Source organism: Bos indicus, chromosome 10, assembly GCF_029378745.1.
Source record: "Bos indicus isolate NIAB-ARS_2022 breed Sahiwal x Tharparkar chromosome 10, NIAB-ARS_B.indTharparkar_mat_pri_1.0, whole genome shotgun sequence".
NCBI lineage: Eukaryota > Metazoa > Chordata > Mammalia > Artiodactyla > Bovidae > Bos > Bos indicus.
Window position 1 is genome coordinate 18,664,669 of NC_091769.1, and position 18,710 is coordinate 18,683,378.

Below are 18,710 nucleotides of genomic sequence, written 5' to 3' on the forward strand. Positions count from 1 at the left end.
CTCTGAAAAATACCATTGGTAGCTTGATAGGGATTGCATTGAATCTATAGATTGCTTTGGGTAGTATACTCATTTTCACTGTATTGATTCTTTCGATCCATGAACATGGTATATTTCTCCATCTATTTGTGTCATCTTTGATTCCTTTCACCAGTGTTCTATAGTTTTATATATATAGGTCTTTTGTTTCTTTAGATAGATTTATTCCTAAGTGTTTTATTCTTTTTGTTGCAATGGTGAATGGAATTGTTTCCTTAATTTCTCTTTCTTTTTCTCATTGTTAGTGTATAGAAATGCAAGGGATTTCTCTGTGTTAATTTTATATCCTGCAACTTTACTGTATTCATTGATTAGCTCTAGTAATTTCCTGGTGGAGTCTTTAGGGTTTTCTATGTAGAGGATCATGTCATCTGCAAACAGTGAGAGTTTTACTTCTTCTTTTCCAATTTGGATTCCTTTTATTTCTTTTTCTGCTCTGATTGCTGTGGCCAAAACTTCTAAAACTATGTTGAACATTAGTGGTAAGAGTGGGCATCCTTGTCTTGTTCCTGACTTAGGGGAAATACTTTCAATTTTTCACCATTGAGGATAATGTTTGCTGTGGGTTTATCATATATGGCTTTTATTATGTTGAGGTATGTTCCTTCTATGCCTGCTTTCTGGAGGGTTTTTATCATAAATGGATGTGGAATTTTGTCAAAGGCTTTCTGTGCATCTATTGAGATAATCATATGGTTTTTATCTTCCAATTTGTTAATGAGGTGTATCACATTGATTGATTTGCAAATATTGAAGAATTCTTGCATCCCTGGGATAAAGCCCATTTGGTCATGATGTATGATCTTTTTACTATGTTGTTGGATTCTGTTTGATAGAATTTTGTTAAGGATTTTTGCATCTATGTTCATCAGTGATATTGGCCTGTAATTTCTTTTTTTGGTGGCATCTTTGTCTGGTTTGGTATTAGGGTGATGGTGGCCTCATAGAATGAATTTGGAAGTTTACCTTCCTCTGCAATTTTCTGGAAGAGTTTGAGTAGGATAGGTGTTAGCTCTTCTCTAAATTTTTGGTAGAATTCAACTGTGAAGCCATCTAGTCCTGGGCTTTTGTTTGCTGGAAGATTTCTGATTACAGTTTCGATTTCTGTGCTTGTGATGGATCTGTTAAGATTTTCTATTTCTTCCTGGTTCAGTTTTGAAAAGTTATACTTTTCTAAGAATTTGTCCATTTCTTCCAAGTTGTCCATTTTATTGGCATATAGTTGCTGATAGTAGTCTCTTATGATCCTTTGTATTTCTGTGTTGTCTGTTGTGATTTCTCCATTTTCATTTCTAATTTTGTTGGTTTGATTCTTCTCCCTTTGTTTTTTGATGAGTCTGGCTAATGGTTTGTCTATTTTATTTATCTTCTTGAAGAACCAACCAGCTTTTAGCTTTGTTGATTTTTGCTATGGTCTCTTTGTTTCTTTTGCATTTATTTCTGCTCTAATTTTTGTGATTTCTCTCCTTCTACTAACCCTGGGGTTCTTTATTTCTTCCTTTTCTAGTTGCTTTAGGTGTAGAGTTAGGTTATTTATTTGATTTCTCCCCTGTTTCTTGAGGTAGGCTTGTATTGCTATGAACCTTCCCCTTAGCACTACTTTTACTGAATCCCGTAGGTTTTGGGTTGTTGTGTTTTCATTTTCATTCGTTTCTATGCATATTTTGATTTCTTTTTTTCATTTCTTCTGTGATTTGTTGGTTATTCAGAAGTGTGTGGCTTAACCTCCATATGTTTGTATTTTTAATAGTTTTTTTTTTTTTTTTCCCTGTAGTCGACATCTAATCTTACTGCACTGTGATCAGAAAAGATGCTTGAGATGGTTTCAATTTTTTCTGAATTTACCAAGGCTAGATTTATGGCCTAGGATGTGATCTATCCTGGAGAAGGTTCCGTGTGCGCTTGAGAAAAAGGTGAAATTCATTGTTTTAGGGTGAAATGTCCTATAGATATCAATTAAGTCTAACTGGTCCATTGTATCATTTAAAGTTTGTGTTTCTTTGCTAATTTTCTGTTTAGTTGATCTATCCATAGGTGTAAGTGGGGTATTAAAGTCTCCCACTATTATTGTGTTACTGTTAATTTCCCCTTTCATACTTGTTAGCATTTGCCTTATATATTGTTGTGCTCCTATGTTGGCTGCATATATATTTCTAATTGTTATATCTTCTTCTTGGATTGATCCTTTGATCTTATGTAGTGTCCTTCTTTGTCCCTTTCCACAGTCTTTATTTCAAAGTCTATTTTATCTGATATGATTATTGCCACTCATGCTTTCTTTTGGTCTCCATTTGCATGAAATCTCTTTTCCCAGCCCTTCACTTTCAGTCTGTATGTGTCCCTAGGTTTGAGGTGGGTCTCTTGTAGACAGCATATATAGGGGTCATTTTTGTGTGTGTGTGTGTTTGTTTGTTTGTCTTTTTATCCATTCAGCCACAGTCTTTTGGTTGGGGCATTCAACCCATTTACATTTAAGGTAATTATTGGTAAGTATGATCCCATTGCCATTTACTTTGTTGTTTTGGGTTCGAGTTTATAAATCTTTTCTCTTTCCTGTCTAGAGAAGATCCTTTAGCATTTGTTGAAGAGCTGATTTGGTGGTGCTGAATTCTCTGAGCTTTTGCTTGTCTGTAAAGCTTTTGATTTTTCCTTCATATTTGAATGAGATCCTTTCTGGGTACAATAATCTGGGTTGTAGGTTTTTCTCTTTCATCACTTTAAGTATGTCCTGCCATTCCCTTCTGGCTTGAAGAGTTTCTATTGAAAGATCAGCTGTTATCCTTATGGGGATCCCCTTGTGAGTTATTTGTTGTTTTTCCCTTGCTGCTTTTAATATTTGTTGTGTTTGATCTTCATTAATTTGATTAAAATGTGTCTTGGGGTGTTTCACCTTGGGTTTATCCTGTTTGTGACTCTCTGGGTTTCTTGGACTTGGGTGGCTATTTCTTTCCCCATTTTAGGGAAGTTTTCAACTATTATCTTCTCAAGTATTTTCTCATGGCCTTTTTGTATTCTTCTTCTGGGACTCCTATGATTCGAATGTTGGGGTGTTTAACTTTGTCCCAGAGGTCTCTGAGGTTGTCCTCATTTAATTCTTTTTTCTTTTTTCCTCTGTGCTTCATTTATTTTTACATATTCTATCTTCCACCTCACTTATCCTATCTTCTGCCTCAGTTATTCTACTGTTGGTTCCCTCCAGGGTGCTTTTGATCTCAGTTATTGCATTATTCATTATTGACTTTTTAAATTTCTTTTTGCTCCTTGTTAAACTTTTCTTGCATCTTCTCAATCCTTGTCTCCAGACTATTTATCTGTAACTCCATTTTGTTTTCAAGATTTTGGATCATTTTTACTATCATTATTCTGAATTCTTTTTCAGGTAGACTCCCTATTCCCTCCTCTTTGGTTTGGTTTGGTGGGCTTTTATCCTGTTCCTTTACCTGCTGAATATTTCTCTGCCTTTTCATCTTGTTTAGGTTGCTGTGTTTGGGGTGGCCTTTCTGTATGCTGGAAGTTTGTGGTTCCTCTTTATTGTGGAGGTTCCTCCCTGTGGGTGGAGTTGGATGAGTGGCTTGTCAAGGTTTCCTGGTTAGGGAAGCTTGCATCGGTGTTCTGGTGGGTGGAGCTGGATCTCCTTTCTGGAGTGCAATGAAATGTCTGCAGTGAATTTTGAAGGGCTCTATGGGTTTGGTGTGACTTTTGGCCACCTGTATTTTTGTGCTCAGGGTTATGTTCCTGCATTGTTGGAGAATTAGCTTGGTATGTCTTGCTCTGGAACTTGTTGGCTCTTGGGTGGAGCTTGGTTTCAGTGTAGGTACAGAGGCTTTTGGATTAGCTCTTGTCTATTAATGTTCCCTGGAGTCAGTTTTCTGCTGTTCTCAAGTTTTGGATTTAAGCCTCCTGCCTCTGGCTTCCAGTCTTATTCTTACAGTAGCCTCAAGACTTCTCCATCCATACAACACTGATGATAAAACATCTAGGTTAATGGTGAAAAGATTCTCCACAGTGGGGGACACCCAGAGAGGTTCACAGAGTTACATGGAGAAGAGAAGAGGGAGGAGAGAGATAGAGGTGACCAGGAGGAGAAGAGGGGGAATCAAAAGGGGAGAGTAATCAATTCCCTATTTGCTCTCCACAGTCTAGAACACTAAGAGAGGTTCACAGAGTTCCATAGAGAAGAGAAGAGGGAGGAAGGAGATAGAGGTGACCAGGAGGAGAGGAGGGGGAGTCAAAAGGAAAGAGACCAATCTAGCCTGTGATCAGTTCCCTAAGTGTTCTCCACAGCCCAGAATACACAACGAGATTCGCAGAGTTAAGTACAGAAGAGAAGGGGGAGGGAGGAGATAGAGGTGACCTGGGGGAGAAAAAGGAGAGTCAAAAGGGGAAGAGAGCAATCAAGCCAGTAATCACACTCCTAAGTAAAAATGGGTACTAAAGATTGGATTCTTAAAGGTACAGAATTGATAACAAATACCAAAAAGCAAAGATTAAAAATCTAGAATAGAGGTTGCTGCTGCTGCTAAGTCGCTTCAGTCGTTTCTGACTCTGTGTGACCCCATAGACGGCAGCCCACCAGGCTCCCCCATCCCTGGGATTCTCCAGGCAAGAATACTGGAGTGGGTTGCCATAGGCTCTCAAAAATACAATATTAAAAAAATGGCAAAAGTTATTTACAAAATATGAAGTTTGCTTTAAAAATAGGGTCTTTTTTTTGCAAGGTAATAGTAGATTTTAAAAATGAAAATTAAAGGGGTAATAAAAAACTTAAAATTTTTTTAATTACAAAATGATAATAGTAAAATATATCTAGGAATTTATCTGGAGCTGTTGAGGGCAGTGTGGGGTCAGCTCAGTTTCACATAGTTCCTTGATCCAGCTTATACTTCTCAAGGTCTATAGGTCTATATCCTATAGGTCCCTTTCAATGTAGCCAATGCTAACTACAGGGTTTTAATTTGTTGCACCTGTCACTTCCAAAGCGGTTCCCTCTTGTTTATTTTGGCTTCCTCTGTTTGCAAGTCTCTTCAGTATCTAACTTCCACCCTGACACAAGGCAGCGAAGGTGGTCATTTATTTAGGCTCACTTGTTCAATTGTGCTGTGGGGAGGGAGGAACATTGCCAACAAATATCACTGGCATGTGTGGGGAGCACTCAGTGTCTGAGCCACACTGGGTTTGCCCCCACTCAAGGCATGTGTTCTTTCCCGGTCTACACTGCTCAGGCTTCCAGGTTGCTCTGCAGGGGAACTGTCTAAGGTGGGCCCTGGGTTGCATGCACTTTCCACGTCTAAGCCGCTCAGGTTCGGGTTCCCAGGTACTCCACAAAGGCACAGACTCGGTTGGGCCTATGCTTTGTGCCCTTCCTGAGCTTCCGAGCAGCTCAGGCGACCAGATGCTTGGCGAGTGCACACTCCCCAGGTGGGCGGTGCATCTTATCACCTCCCCTGTCCCAGCCACTTGGTTTCCTGGGTGTGCAGCAGGAGCCTGTCTCAGGTGTGCTGTGTGTCTCCTCTGGGGAGCTGATCTCTGGTTGCAACCCTCCTGGTGGATGGCAACTGTCCCAGGAAGGATCCCAGGAAGACTTGGTTAGCAACTGGGAGCCTGCTCGCAGTTTGGTAGAGGATGCTGTCTCTGGGGCCGAGTTTGCCCCTTGCCTTCGGCTCTGGCTGTCACCTGCCTGCCTCCCTGCCTCCAGTGAGGGATGGGCCAGTCCGCTGTCAGCTAGCTCTCCTCTGGTATTGGCTCAGTCCTTTGTTCTGTGAGTGGCCGGCAGTGGCTTAGATTAGAGCTTTTAACGGGAAAGTTCTCTCTTTTTTCTCTCTATCCCATGGTTTGGGTTGCTATCTCACGTTAGCTCCCTCAGATTGCCCTCAGGGCATTCAGGCCTGGTGCTTACCCTAAGCAATGCAGTCCACACTTCCCTGTTCAGCCCTGGCTTGCTGGTGGTGGACATGAGCATTTGGGCTACTTCTCCACTGGGAGCTGCAGTTAGGCGTGTAATCTGTGGGCTTTATTTGTTTTTTCCTCCCAGTTATGTTGCCCTCTGAGATTCCAAAACTCCCCACAGACCCACCTGGTAAGAGGGTTTCCTGGTGTTTGGAAACTTCTCTTTTATGACTCCCTCCCCAGGATGGGTCTCCATTTCTAACTCTTTTGTCTCTCTTTTTATCTTTTATATTTTGTCCTACCTCCTTTCTAAGACAATGGGCTGCCTTTCTGGGTGCCTGATGTCCTCTGCCAGCGTTTAGAAGTTGTTTTGTGGTATTTGCTCAGCGTTCAAATGATCTTTCAATGAATTTGTGGGGGAGAAAGTGGTTTCCCTGTCCTATTCCTCCGCCGTCTTAGGACCGCCCCCAATCTTAGTTTTCTGAATGTTGAGTTTTAAGCCACCCTTTTCACTCTCCTCTTTCACTTTCATCAAGAGGCTCTTTGGTTCTTCTTTGCTTTCTGCCATAACTGTGGTGTTGTACATAAACTTAGTTATCTGCAGCCAACCCAGCATCCACCCCCTCACCCTGCCCCATGGCCCTTCTTAAGGTCTTGTCTTCATCACAGAGATGCCAGTAAGTACATTTTTCAGGATCCCCTTCCCCTATGGTTTGCTAGTAGAAGACAGGCACTCACGTGAGATGTGTAAAGTAAATGAGAAGCCATTAATCTCTGGACACAGTCACAGCCAAATGTGTGGGAAGACAATTTCATAGCAACCTTCTTTAGAGTTGCAGGAGCTTCTAGGCAAACTCTTGAGAACTTTTGGTTCAGATCTGCTGGTTTTCTTGACCTTCAGTGGGGGCTTTCTCTGACCTGCTTCCCCACTTCTTCCAATGTTTACATTAAGCACCTAATTCCTATCTCAAGTCCTTCGCATCTGAAATACACTGAGTGGCTTCTGTAATCCTAATACAATACAGCTCCCAGTTGATCCTAGGATTTACTCAACCTTTTGCTGTAAATTGGCCCTGCTGAAACTCAGATGGGTAATAGCTCTACCCTAACGGATTTAGGGCCAGTGCTAGGGGAGGGGGTACTATGAAAACTCTTTTCTGCCCTCGGCGCCAGAAACGTCTTCGGTTATGAAGTACACAGAGATAGACTCTGTGGGCCTATCTGGGCCTTTCTTTTCAACTGCAGTTTTCAGATTTGTGAGACACTCTGCTGCTGCTGCTGCTGCTAAGTCGCTTCAGTCGTGTCTGACTCTGTGTGACCCCATAGACAGCAGCCCACCAGGCTCCCCTGTCCCTGGGATTCTCCAGGCACAAATACTGGAGTGGGTTGCCATTTCCTTCTTCAATGTATGAAAGTGAAAAGTGAAGGTGAAGTCGCTCAGTCGTGTCCGACTCTTCACGACCCCATGGACTGCAGCCAACCATGCTCCTCTGTCGATGGGATTTTCCAGGCAAGAGTACAGGAGTGGGTTGCCATTGCCGTCTCTGGTGAAACACTCTACCTCTACCCTTAAGGGAGTATTTAGATGTAGGGAGAGCAGATAAAGACTCACAAGTTGCCAAGAAGCAACCATTCAGATTAATAAAACCTGAAGTGGGACCCAGGTATTGTGGTTGACTAGTCTCCATCTGGTGGACACCACTGGTTTTCCTCACTAGGATGCAAGCTCCATAGGGCGCAAGGGCTTTGGTCACCAGTGTACCCCAACCAACTAGAGTGCTCAGTCAACACTTGTCAAATGAGGGATAAATGGCCCCACAGAACAGGGAAGTGACATGCCTGTTAGAGTCTGAGATGTCTCACAAGATCCAATAGATATTATAGGTGTCTCATCAATGTTCATGGTTATGTCCCTGGCTCTAAGATGCTGTACTGTTATCTAATTTAGGAGAAAGAACATTTTAACAAGCAAAAGCTCTGATCTGTGTCTCCTTATAACTTTCTGCTCTTTCTTCATAATCAGAAAGGTTTGTTATAGATTTAGTTATCACATGGGGAACTTTCAAAAAAGTTCCTAGGCATTACTAGGTTTTATTTAGCCAATTGCTGCCGCTGCTGCTAAGTCACTTCAGTCGTGTCCAACTCTGTGCGACCCTGTAGACGGCAGCCCACCAGGCTCCTCCGTCCCTGGGATTCTCCAGGCAAGAACACTGGAGTGGGTTGCCATTTCCTTCTCCAATGCATGAAAGTGAAAGTGAAGTCGCTCAGTCGTGTCCGACTCTTCGCGACCCCATGGACTGCAGCCTACCAGGCTCCTCCGTCCATGGGATTTTCCAGGCAAGAGTAGTGCAGTGGGTTGCCATTGCCTTCTCCAATTTAGCCAATTGAGGAAACCTTAAACAATCCACTCTTCTTATTATGTTGTCATGTAGACAATGCAAACTGTAGATGTAAACAATGTAAAAAATGGAAAGGATGATCTCAGAATTTTAAAATGGAATAAATTTCACATTAGGGAAAAACTGACCACAATTTTTTTTTTTCTAATTCCACTTTAGATTTGGTTTGGTATTTGAGAACCCCTGATCACATTCAACTCTCTCATCCAAAATGTAAGCGTGGGCACCTTTTGTTAGGTGCCGAGAGGATCTAAGTCAGGAAGATAGGTTCCTTTCTTGCCTTGGGAAGCTAATGTCAGTTTTTTGATGTCACAAACACTGGGAGCTGTTGAGAACACAAGACATCTAAGCCAGTTCAACGGGGAAGAGGAAATTTCCAAGTAGAAATGCCTTTTATACTATGACCTCAGAGTCAGTAGGAGTTACCCAGAGAAAACCTGGGGGAGGGAACACATTCCAGACTGAAGGCAAATGACCTTGCCAAAGTCATGCAAGTGCAGGGGCAGAACAAAAAAAGGACACACCAGGGCCCTCTACCAGCAGCTATGCCTTTTTGGTGAGGATCTTCAACGTAATTTATTTTCTTCCCAGCTTAGCATCCCTTATGGAAACCTCACAACTTGAAATCTCACCTTCACTTGAGCTATATTAAGTTCCCAATAATTACCATGTCTGTACTTTATCAATTTGGGGCTCAGCCCTTTGCTTAAAAAAAAAAAATGAGCACTTTATCAAAAATCATTGCTGTTCCTTGGGTTCAGGCTGGCCTGAGTTGGGGTGGGAGCCAAGATGGTCAGAAAACAAACCACACATATTGCTGCTTCTGGAAGCTTTGTTCTTTAATGAGCCATGGCGTGATCTGTCCATTAAACTGCTCTTGTGTAGCCATACAGTGCATATTTTGGGTGGCACAAACTGCACTTTATACAACTGATGGCCCCAGCCCCACCCCCTGCCAAAAAAACAAGGAAATCACAAAGTGCCTGTTGATTGCATCAGGAATGTAATCAGTTCTGTGGGTGAGACACATCATTCTTTGTATAGAATTATTCTGTTAAACAGTAAAATGATATTATATTTCACAGGCTATGTCCTTTTACAATAGATAGTCTTTTATAAATTTACACTCAGTGTGTTTATATAAATTACTTTAAATCCATTCATATAATACTTATCTGTAGTCCACACCTTTCCCTTAGTAAATACAATTACTTGGTTCCAAAGGTGCAACTTTTACATGACCTAAGAGGGATGATAAGCAGGCATTCAACATGGATGGAAATCAAGGTGATGGACCCCTTGGTGGGGCTTTTTTGACAACAGTTTCAACCAAGAGACCAACAAGACCTAATAGATCCACCTCCATAGTCACTATTTTGCCCTTTACCACCAGATAAGACGTGGGAGCAGCTCCAGAGAAAAGTGAGTGACAGTATTTTAGGGGTATGCTGCTGCTGCTGCTAAGTCGCTTCAGTCGTGTCCGACTCTGTGCGACCCCAGAGACAGCAGCCCACCAGGCTCCCCCGTCCCTGGGATTCTCCAGGCAAGAACACTGGACTGGGTTGCCATTTCCTTCTCCAATGCATGGAAGTGAAAAGTGAAAGGGAAGCCGCTCAGTTGCGTCCAACTCCTAGCGACCCCATGGACTGCAGCCTACTAGGCTCCTCTATCCATGGGATTTTTCAGGCAAGAGTAATGGCTTAGTGTTAGTCACTCAGTTGTGTCTGACTCTTTGAGACTTCATGGACTGTAACCTCTGTCCGTAGAATTCTCCAGGCAAGAATACTGGGGTGAGTTGCCATTCCCTTCTCCAGGGTATCGTCCCAACCCAGGGATCGAACCCAGGTTTCCCACATTGCAGGCAGATTCTTTACCATGTGATCCATCAGGGAAGCCCCAAGAAAGACTCCCACAAACACCAAGGAACTTTACTACCAAGGCTAGCATGGTATTGGGGGACAGTGCCAACTGTCACAGAATTATGGGGAGCTGTCTCACAATTATGGGTAGACAAACATATCTGTCAGCACAGAATGAAGCTGTGTTGGTCAACACAGAATGACCAAGAGGGGGGAAAATGAGAGAGGAGAATGAGGAAAGCCAGCTGGAGTGTTTCTTTTTAAAATTAAAACTCGCTGAGCTTTGAACACATCCTGAGAATATTTTCTTCTCTCTTGTTCACCAAAGTGCTTGTGAAAGGTACACATTCCTTAGTTACAGTTTAAAAAAGAAAAATGTGGCCCACAGGCACTGAAGCAGGCCTGCAGAACCTTGCTGGAGCTCCTGTTTTCTGCATGCTTCTGGGACCCTGCATCTTTGACAGTGAAAACAACCCTACTGTGATGGAAGACAAAAGTCTCCACTAACTCCCATGAGAAGGGAGGGCTCTTATATCCCACCCCCTGAATTCAGGTCCCTCTGCCTCCACAAGGCTCATATTGGGCTGTTACCTCCTTTGTATTCGCAGAAACCCAGAGTGGCAAAATAATTTAAATGGCTGGAAGTACACAGTGCATTACAAATGAAGCAAGTCACCTTCCTGAATCCTTTCTGTATTTACTTCATTTTGTGTATACACACTTTGACCCTACAATTAAACTTCTCTGCTTCCATTACATTTTCCATGATAAGGGATACGTTGGCTTTAATGGGGAGAATTAAAACTCTAGGCTCTATCTGGGGCTGGGAATGTGTGGTAAGAAGAGAATGCTCTGCATTTTAGAGTATGGGCTCCAAATGAGGGGCTGCCTCTAGGCTGCCACATATGGGTTTCCTTTGAGGCATTTGAGATCAAAGAAAATGAACAAAGGAGAAGCAAATAGAAAACACACATTTGACACATACAGATGTTAAATATCTTAATTATAAGTGATTGTAATGCAGCATCAGCTGTGGTAACGTAACATGAACCACAGAGATGACCAGTTAAGATCAGAGGAGAGGACAGACAGCACTCGGTTCTAACAGTTGTTAAGTGTTATGGCTTCATCTTTTTCAGGCCAACAATGCCCATTATTCTAGAGAACAGCAGCATGCTTTCCTTCAAAGGGAGGGTCCCGCCTTTGCTCTCCATTCTTAGCATTCCATGCAGCTCCCTTTCCCCACCCCTCCATTCTGACAGCTTGTTAAATGACTAGAAATCCACAAATCTAGCAACTGAAAAACAAATATTTATTTAATGTTATCCAAATTCAGGTTTTAGGTCCCTGAGAAAAAATTATAAAGTCTCTTAACATCCATCACCTGGTTCCTATAAAGTGACCTATATGAGTAGATTTTAATTTTTAATTTTTTTTTAACTGCCAAAAACTTGTTTTGCAAAACAACAGCAACAAAACAAGAACTCCACAAAGATTTAGAAGGGAGACCATATGCCAAGATGTGTTTCCCAGGCCATTCCTCTAGGCCAAAGAAAACTACTCAACAGGGGTACTCGCTTTATTTTGTATGGTATTTAACCAATGTCCTGGAACAAGTGGAAAGGAGTACTCAACACGGGCTGAAAACCACCTTCCCAAGAATAATGGGAGAGACTGCGCCTGGCACAGGGACTGGGGCACCCATGCAGACACAACCATGCTGAGGGGCTGGGTTCTGCTCTAGGAGATTATCTGAAATTCAGATTTTTAAAGACCTTATTTACCTTTATTACTCCTCAAGGCAGCATGAACAAGGTGACAGATGTTTGCAGGCTATAAAATCAAACATGTTTAGTTACTAACCATCATCATTCTGGAAATTGACAAAGATTCCTTTTCCCGAGGTCATTTCTGAACCCCACCAGGGAGAGAAAAGCTGCCTGCTACCTGGAGCTGCCACTCGGGATGATATTTGTGTCTGGCCTCTGGGGCTCGACAGTAGCCACAGAGGCAGTGGCATGAGGTTCACTGTTGTGTAACAGGAGAGACTCTGCCTTATTAATGAAAGTCCTCAGGTTTCTATAACTTCATCTCAAAGAAGTATGAAAAGGAAGAATAACCAAAATTCAGGTTACAGATGGTAAAGGCTCTTTTTTAGAACAGTGCATGTGGTAGTTAGACAAGATGCATTTAGTAACTTTAAAAAAGAAACATTTTCACATACTTATCTCAAGAAAGGGTATCATGTTTCATTTCCCATATATTATAAATAGCAAAAACAGACTTCTAATCCCACAGACACTAAGAAGCTTAAAATGCTTTTATAACTCAGGTACATGGAGACACCCAGTGGTGAGAAAAATGGTTTGACTTTTCCCTCAACCCAGGGATGTCTGGCTCTCACCACCACATCCAATGGCCCTTAATCTGTGGGAAGAAATTCTATGGGGAGGAAGGAAGCATAAAGTTAAAAGAAATATGCACACTATACATATATATATTTACAGTAAACTTCAGTAACCAGAATATTAACAAAAATAGCTTCAAGTAGTCCTTGATTTTTTTAAATCTATTTAATACTGATGGTCTGAGGAAAAAAAGATAAAAGCTAGATGGGTCAATATTAAAAACTTATCTTTTTTTCTTTTTTGGCAGCTTTCTGTAACGTTTATTCATGCAGTGCTATGTGTGAATGCTTGGGGAGAAGTGATTAAGTGGTCACATCATTTGTGTGAGCTCGTGGTGGAAACCCACCAGCAGATAAACAGGTTCATATATGGTCTTCAGTTTAATCTATACAAAGAGAAAGGCCTGGATAAATTAGAATGAAACCCTCCTGTTCAGGGATCACCATGTCTCTGGGACATTTAAAAAATATTAGAGGAACCTGATTCTAGGATCAGGGGATATAAGAACAGTATGGCTATTGAAACTTCGGCCCATGCAATACATTTGGCAGGAACTAACCAGGGGTTAAACCAGCACTGATTATTATGACATCAAACATCGCTGAAAAACAAAAGAGGTCTTCTCTTCTTCGTTGGATAACCACAGAGGTCTCAAACATGCTCTGATGGCTTGATGGAGACAACTGCTTTTTTTTTACTTTCCCCAGAATATAACATGGAGTATTTCTCAAAAATCTTAAAATAGAGGGCTTAGGCTTTTTGCTTATAAATCCTTGGAAGAAAATTATATTCTATACCAGCTCCTAACTATCCCAAAATAAACCCAAAGAATTTTGCTTTCATGGTTAAGAAAGGTTTATATGTTTTCTTCAAATGTTAGAAATCAGTGGGTCCCTCTAGCCCACAATGTCCCCCCAGTTCCACACTCACCTCTGGGAAGGGAAAAAGGGAGGGAGGAGAGGCAACTACAAAGACCTCTATAACTGACCCAAATCCCAAGGCCCTGCGCGCTCTGTTCAGCAAAGTCTCTAGCTGGATACAGCAGCCAAGGCACAGCTGGTACCATCCCTGGCAGGCTTCAAAGAAGACTTTCCGCTTCGGCAGGAGGCCCACCCGGGACTCAGCACACAAGGTCTTGGTTGTATGCTCGGGCAAGAGGCAGGACCACAATCAGGATGGATACTGTGGACCAGGTGATGAAGCCCCAAGATGAGATGTAGCCATAAGGGACACACATCTGCCAGTTCAGACCATAAACTCATTATTCCCAAAGAGAGCTAGCTGTTGGGCCGAGCTGCAGTCTGGGTCCACAGTTTTCCTGCGGCTAGACACAACTATCCCCTCTGGGGTCTCTTTGGTTTTCTGAGGTGAGTTTTTCACATTCTTTAATTTTTGTTTGCCCTTTTCAGGGTTGAAGGTTCCTCTGCTGATGAACTGAGGCTTGTCTTCTAGGGATTTGGTCTGGCCCGATGGCCCTTCCATCCCGAGGGCCTCACCAGCTGAGGAAGCTCGGTAGAAAGGAGATTTGGAATAAATCTGAAATCGTCTTCTGGTCCCATGAGAAGATGCAGTGCCAGATGAACATAAAGAAGAGACTGAAGAGTCCACTGAATCCAGTGAGTCTTGCTGCTTTTTGAGCTGCTTCCGCAACTTGCTTGAAGGTTCAGACTTGCCAGCTGCCTTCGTAGAGATAAGGGCTAAGCTTCTCTCTAATGCAAGAAAGAGACCAAAGCTGTAAATGACAGTTCTCTCTGAAGCAAATCATTGTGTGATGAAGAGGTGTCACTGCTCACACGTGAAAGTGGGTGGGCTAAGATCTGGAGGGTCCAGGGTGACCTGCTTCGGGCACAGTCACAACTCAAGAAGACCTAACCACCCATTTCTATACCATCCATATCATTTCAGAATCAACCCTGAGGAAGCTGGAGTGGGATCATGCCATTAGAAGAGGCCCACAGCCATCCCCATCATTTAAAACACTGCCACAATATGTAGTAAATACCACATCTTGCGGAGACATGGCAGGCAGTTAAAGACTTCCTTGGGTCCAGTCCCATCTCATAGTAGGGCACGGCTCCCACTACCTACTCTTAGAAAATGGTTCATGAGTCAGTAAGACAACATGAGCTATGACTGCTGGCTTTCCTCTATGGTAAATACAAGGAAACATTACATTACAAAAGAATTATGTTACACTGAAGGTTTGGTCTGATCAACAATTTATACAGAAGCTTCAGGAGGACGGGTATATTTCAGCTCCTTAGGACTTTGTCATCTTTTCATGTAAGGTCAAAGGCCTTCTTCAAAGAGACTGTCTTTGCTTGGGAACCCTTATTCCTCCTCTGCAAAACAAATCTGGAGTCTTTGGTTTAACATGTTCATTTACCTGATTTCTCAGAGATGGCACCTTCAGACTCAATATTCAAATTTTCTGAGCTATCAGCAGTCCCTATGGAGGCCTCAGACTCAAGGGTTTCATCATCAGAGGCACGTGGTTCCAGGACAAGCATCTCAAATGTTAGTTCTTCCCTGTAAGATACAATCAAGGAATCATTAACATTTGATAAGCCAACAGGAAAGCAGACCTTCTGTGAATGTCAGGAATTTAGGTAGCAAAAACAGTCACATTTCTTACTGTTCCCTTCCAGGGTGGTGATAAGGACCTGTATGCCTGATGTGAAGAGCCAACTCATTGGAAAAGATGCTGGGAAAGATTGAAGGCAGAAGGAGAAGGGGATGACAGAGGATGGCATGGTTGGATGGCATCACTGACTCAATGGACATATGTTTGAGCAAACTAAGAGGGATAGTGAAGGATAGGGAAGCCTGGCTTGCTGCAGTCCACGGGATCGCAAAGAGCTGAACATGACTTAGCAACTGAACAAGTCACAGTCACAGTGAAGGTTAAAGACAGCAAAGACTGGGACCTGCAATGGGGCTAAGGCTGAGGCAGGGCTTATGCTAAAGCTGTAAGATCCTTTGATGAAATGAACTCTGGGCTGCTAAGCAGGAGACTGGGATTCTAAACTCACTCATAATACATCAGGAAAGTACTTTCCTCTTTATGGACCTTAACTTTCTCATCCACAAAAACAAAGAGACTAAACTAGATAGTCTCTAGGATTCCTTCCAGCTCTTAAACTATTTTCTTAAAAAAGCTGAGAGAATTCAGCACCACCAAACCAGCTCTCCAACAAATACTAAAGGATATTCTCTAGACAGGAAACACAAAAAGGGTGTATAAATTCGACCCAAAACAATAAAGTAAATGGCAACGGGATCATACTTATCAATAATTACCTTAAACGTATATGGGTTGAATGCCCCAACCAAAAGACAAAGAATGACTGAATGGATACAAAAACAAGACCCCTACATATGTTGTCTACAAGAGACCCAGCTCAAAACAGGGGACACATACAAACTGAAAGTGAAGGGCTGGAAAAAGATTTTCCATGCAAATAGGGACCAAAAGAAAGCAGAAGTAGCAATATTCATATCAGATAAAATAGACTTTAAAACAAAGGCTGTGAAAAGAGACAAAGAAGGTCACTACATAATGATCAAAGGATCAATCCAAGAAGAAGATATAACAATTATAAATATATATGCACCCAACATAGGAGCACCGCAATATGTAAGACAAATGCTAACAAGTATGAAAGGAGAAATTAACAATAACACAATAATAGTGGGAGACTTTAATACCCCACTTACACCTATGGATAGATCAACTAAACAGAAAATTAACAAGGAAACACAAACTTTAAACGATACAATAGACCAGTTAGACCTAATTGATATCTATAGGACATTTCATCCCAAAACAACGAATTTGACCTTTTTCTCAAGCACACACGGAACCTTCTCCAGGACAGATCACATCCTGGGCCATAAGTCTAGCCTTGGTAAATTCAAAAAAACTGAAATCATTCCAAGCATCTTTTCTGACCACAATGCAGTAAGATTAGATCTCAATTACCGGAGAAAAACTAGACATACAGATGGCTAACAAACACATGAAAAGATGCTCAACATCACTCATTATCAGAGAAATGCAAATCAAAACCACTATGAGGTACCATTTCACACCAGTCAGAATGGCTGCGATCCAAAAGTCTACAAATAATAAATGCTGGAGAGGGTGTGGAGAAAAGGGAACCCTCTTACACTGTTGGTGGGAATGCAAACTAGTATAGTCACTATGGAGAAGAGTGTGGAGATTCCTTAAAAAACTGGAAATAGAACTGCCTTATGATCCAGCAATCCCACTGCTGGGCATACACACTGAGGAAACCAGAAGGGAAAGAGACACGTGTACCCCAATGTTCATCGCAGCACTGTTTATAATAGCCAGGACATGGAAGCAACCTAGATGTCCATCAGCAGAGGAATGGATAAGAAAGCTATGGTACATATACACAATGGAGTATTACTCAGCCATTAAAAAGAATACATTTGAATCAGTTCTAATGAGGTGGATGAAACTGGAGCCTATTATACAGAGTGAAGTAAGCCAGAAGGAAAAACATAAATACAGTATACTAACGCATATATATGGAATTTAGAAAGATGGTAACAATAACCTGGTGTATGGGACAGCAAAAGAGACACTGATGTATAGAACAGTCTTATGGACTCTGTGGGAGAGGGAGAGGGTGGGAAGATTTGGGAGAGTGACATTGAAACATGTAGAATATCATGTAAGAAACGAGTTGCCAGTCCAGGTTCGATGCGCAATACTGGATGCTTGGGGCTGGTGCACTGGGACGACCCAGAGGGATGGTGTGGGGAGGGAGGAGGGAGGAGGGTTCAGGATGGGGAACACATGTATGCCTGTGGCGGATTCATTTTGATATTTGGCAAAACTAATACAATTATGTAAAGTTTAAAAATAAAATAAAATTAAAAAAAAAATAAAATAAAAAGCAAAAAAAAAAAAAAAATTCCAACATATGGAGGCTGAACAACACGCTGCTGAATAACCAACAAATCACAGAAGAAATCAAAAAAGAAATCAAAATTTGCATAGAAACGAATGAAAATAAAAACACAAAAACTCAAAACCTGTGGGACACTGTAAAAGCAGTCCTAAGTGGAAAGTTCATAGCAATACAGGCATACCTCAATAAACAAGAAAAAAGTCAAATAAATAACCTAACTCTACACCTAAAGCAACTAGAAAAGGAAGAAATGAAGAACCCCAGGGTTAGTAGAAGGAAAGAAATCTTAAAAATTAGGGCAGAAATAAATGCTAAAGAAACAAAAGAGATCATAGCAAAAATCAACAAAGCCAAAAGCTGGTTCTTTGAAAGGATAAATAAAATTGACAAACCATTAGCCAGACTCATCAAGAAACAAAGGGAGAAAAATCAAATCAATAAAATTAGAAATGAAAAAGGAGAGATCACAACAGACAACACAGAAATACAAAGGATCATAAGAGACTACTATCAGCAATTATAATGCCAATAAAATGGACAACGTGGAAGAAATGGACAAATTCTTAGAAAAGTACAACTTTCCAAAACTGGACCAGGAAGAAATAGAAAATATTAACAGACCCATCACAAGCACGGAAATGGAAACTGTAATCAGAAATCTTCCAGCAAACAAAAGCCCAGGTCCAGACGGCTTCACAGCTGAATTCTACCAAAAATTTAGAGAAGAGCTAACACCTATCCTACTCAAACTCTTCCAGAAAATTGCAGAGGAAGGTAAACTTCCAAACTCATTCTATGAGGCCACCATCACCCTAATACCAAAACCTGACAAAGATGCCACAAAATAAAAAGTACAGGCCAATATCACTGATGAACATAGATGCAAAAATCCTTAACAAAATTCTAGCAATCAGAATCCAACAACACATTAAAAGATCATACACCATGACCAAGTGGGCTTCATCCCAGGGATGCAAGGATTCTTCAATATCCGCAAATCAATCAATGTAATACACCACATTAACAAATTAAAAAATAAAAACCATATGATTATCTCAATAGATGCAGAGAAAGCCTTTGACAAAATTCAACATCCATTTACGATAAAAACTCTCCAGAAAGCAGGAATAGAAGGAACATACCTCAACATAATAAAAGCTATATATGACAAACCCA

At 41.5% G+C, this 18,710-nt stretch overlaps 1 protein-coding gene across 11 annotated transcripts in view; it reads right to left on the bottom strand.

Annotated features, from left to right (window-relative positions):
* Nucleotides 1-9,142: 9,142 nt before the first annotated feature.
* The window catches only part of MYO9A (myosin IXA), a 258,450-nt gene continuing 248,882 nt past the window's right edge, over nt 9,143-18,710 (bottom strand). For all 11 annotated transcript variants that reach the window (XM_019968212.2, XM_019968211.2, XM_019968209.2 and 8 more), the window contains 2 exons: nt 14,978-15,120; nt 9,143-14,300 (listed from right to left, as the gene is read on the bottom strand). In XM_019968212.2, the coding sequence (XP_019823771.1) occupies nt 13,837-14,300; nt 14,978-15,120 (607 nt within the window). In that variant the 3' untranslated portion in view covers nt 9,143-13,836. The remainder of the gene's footprint in view (nt 14,301-14,977; nt 15,121-18,710) is intronic.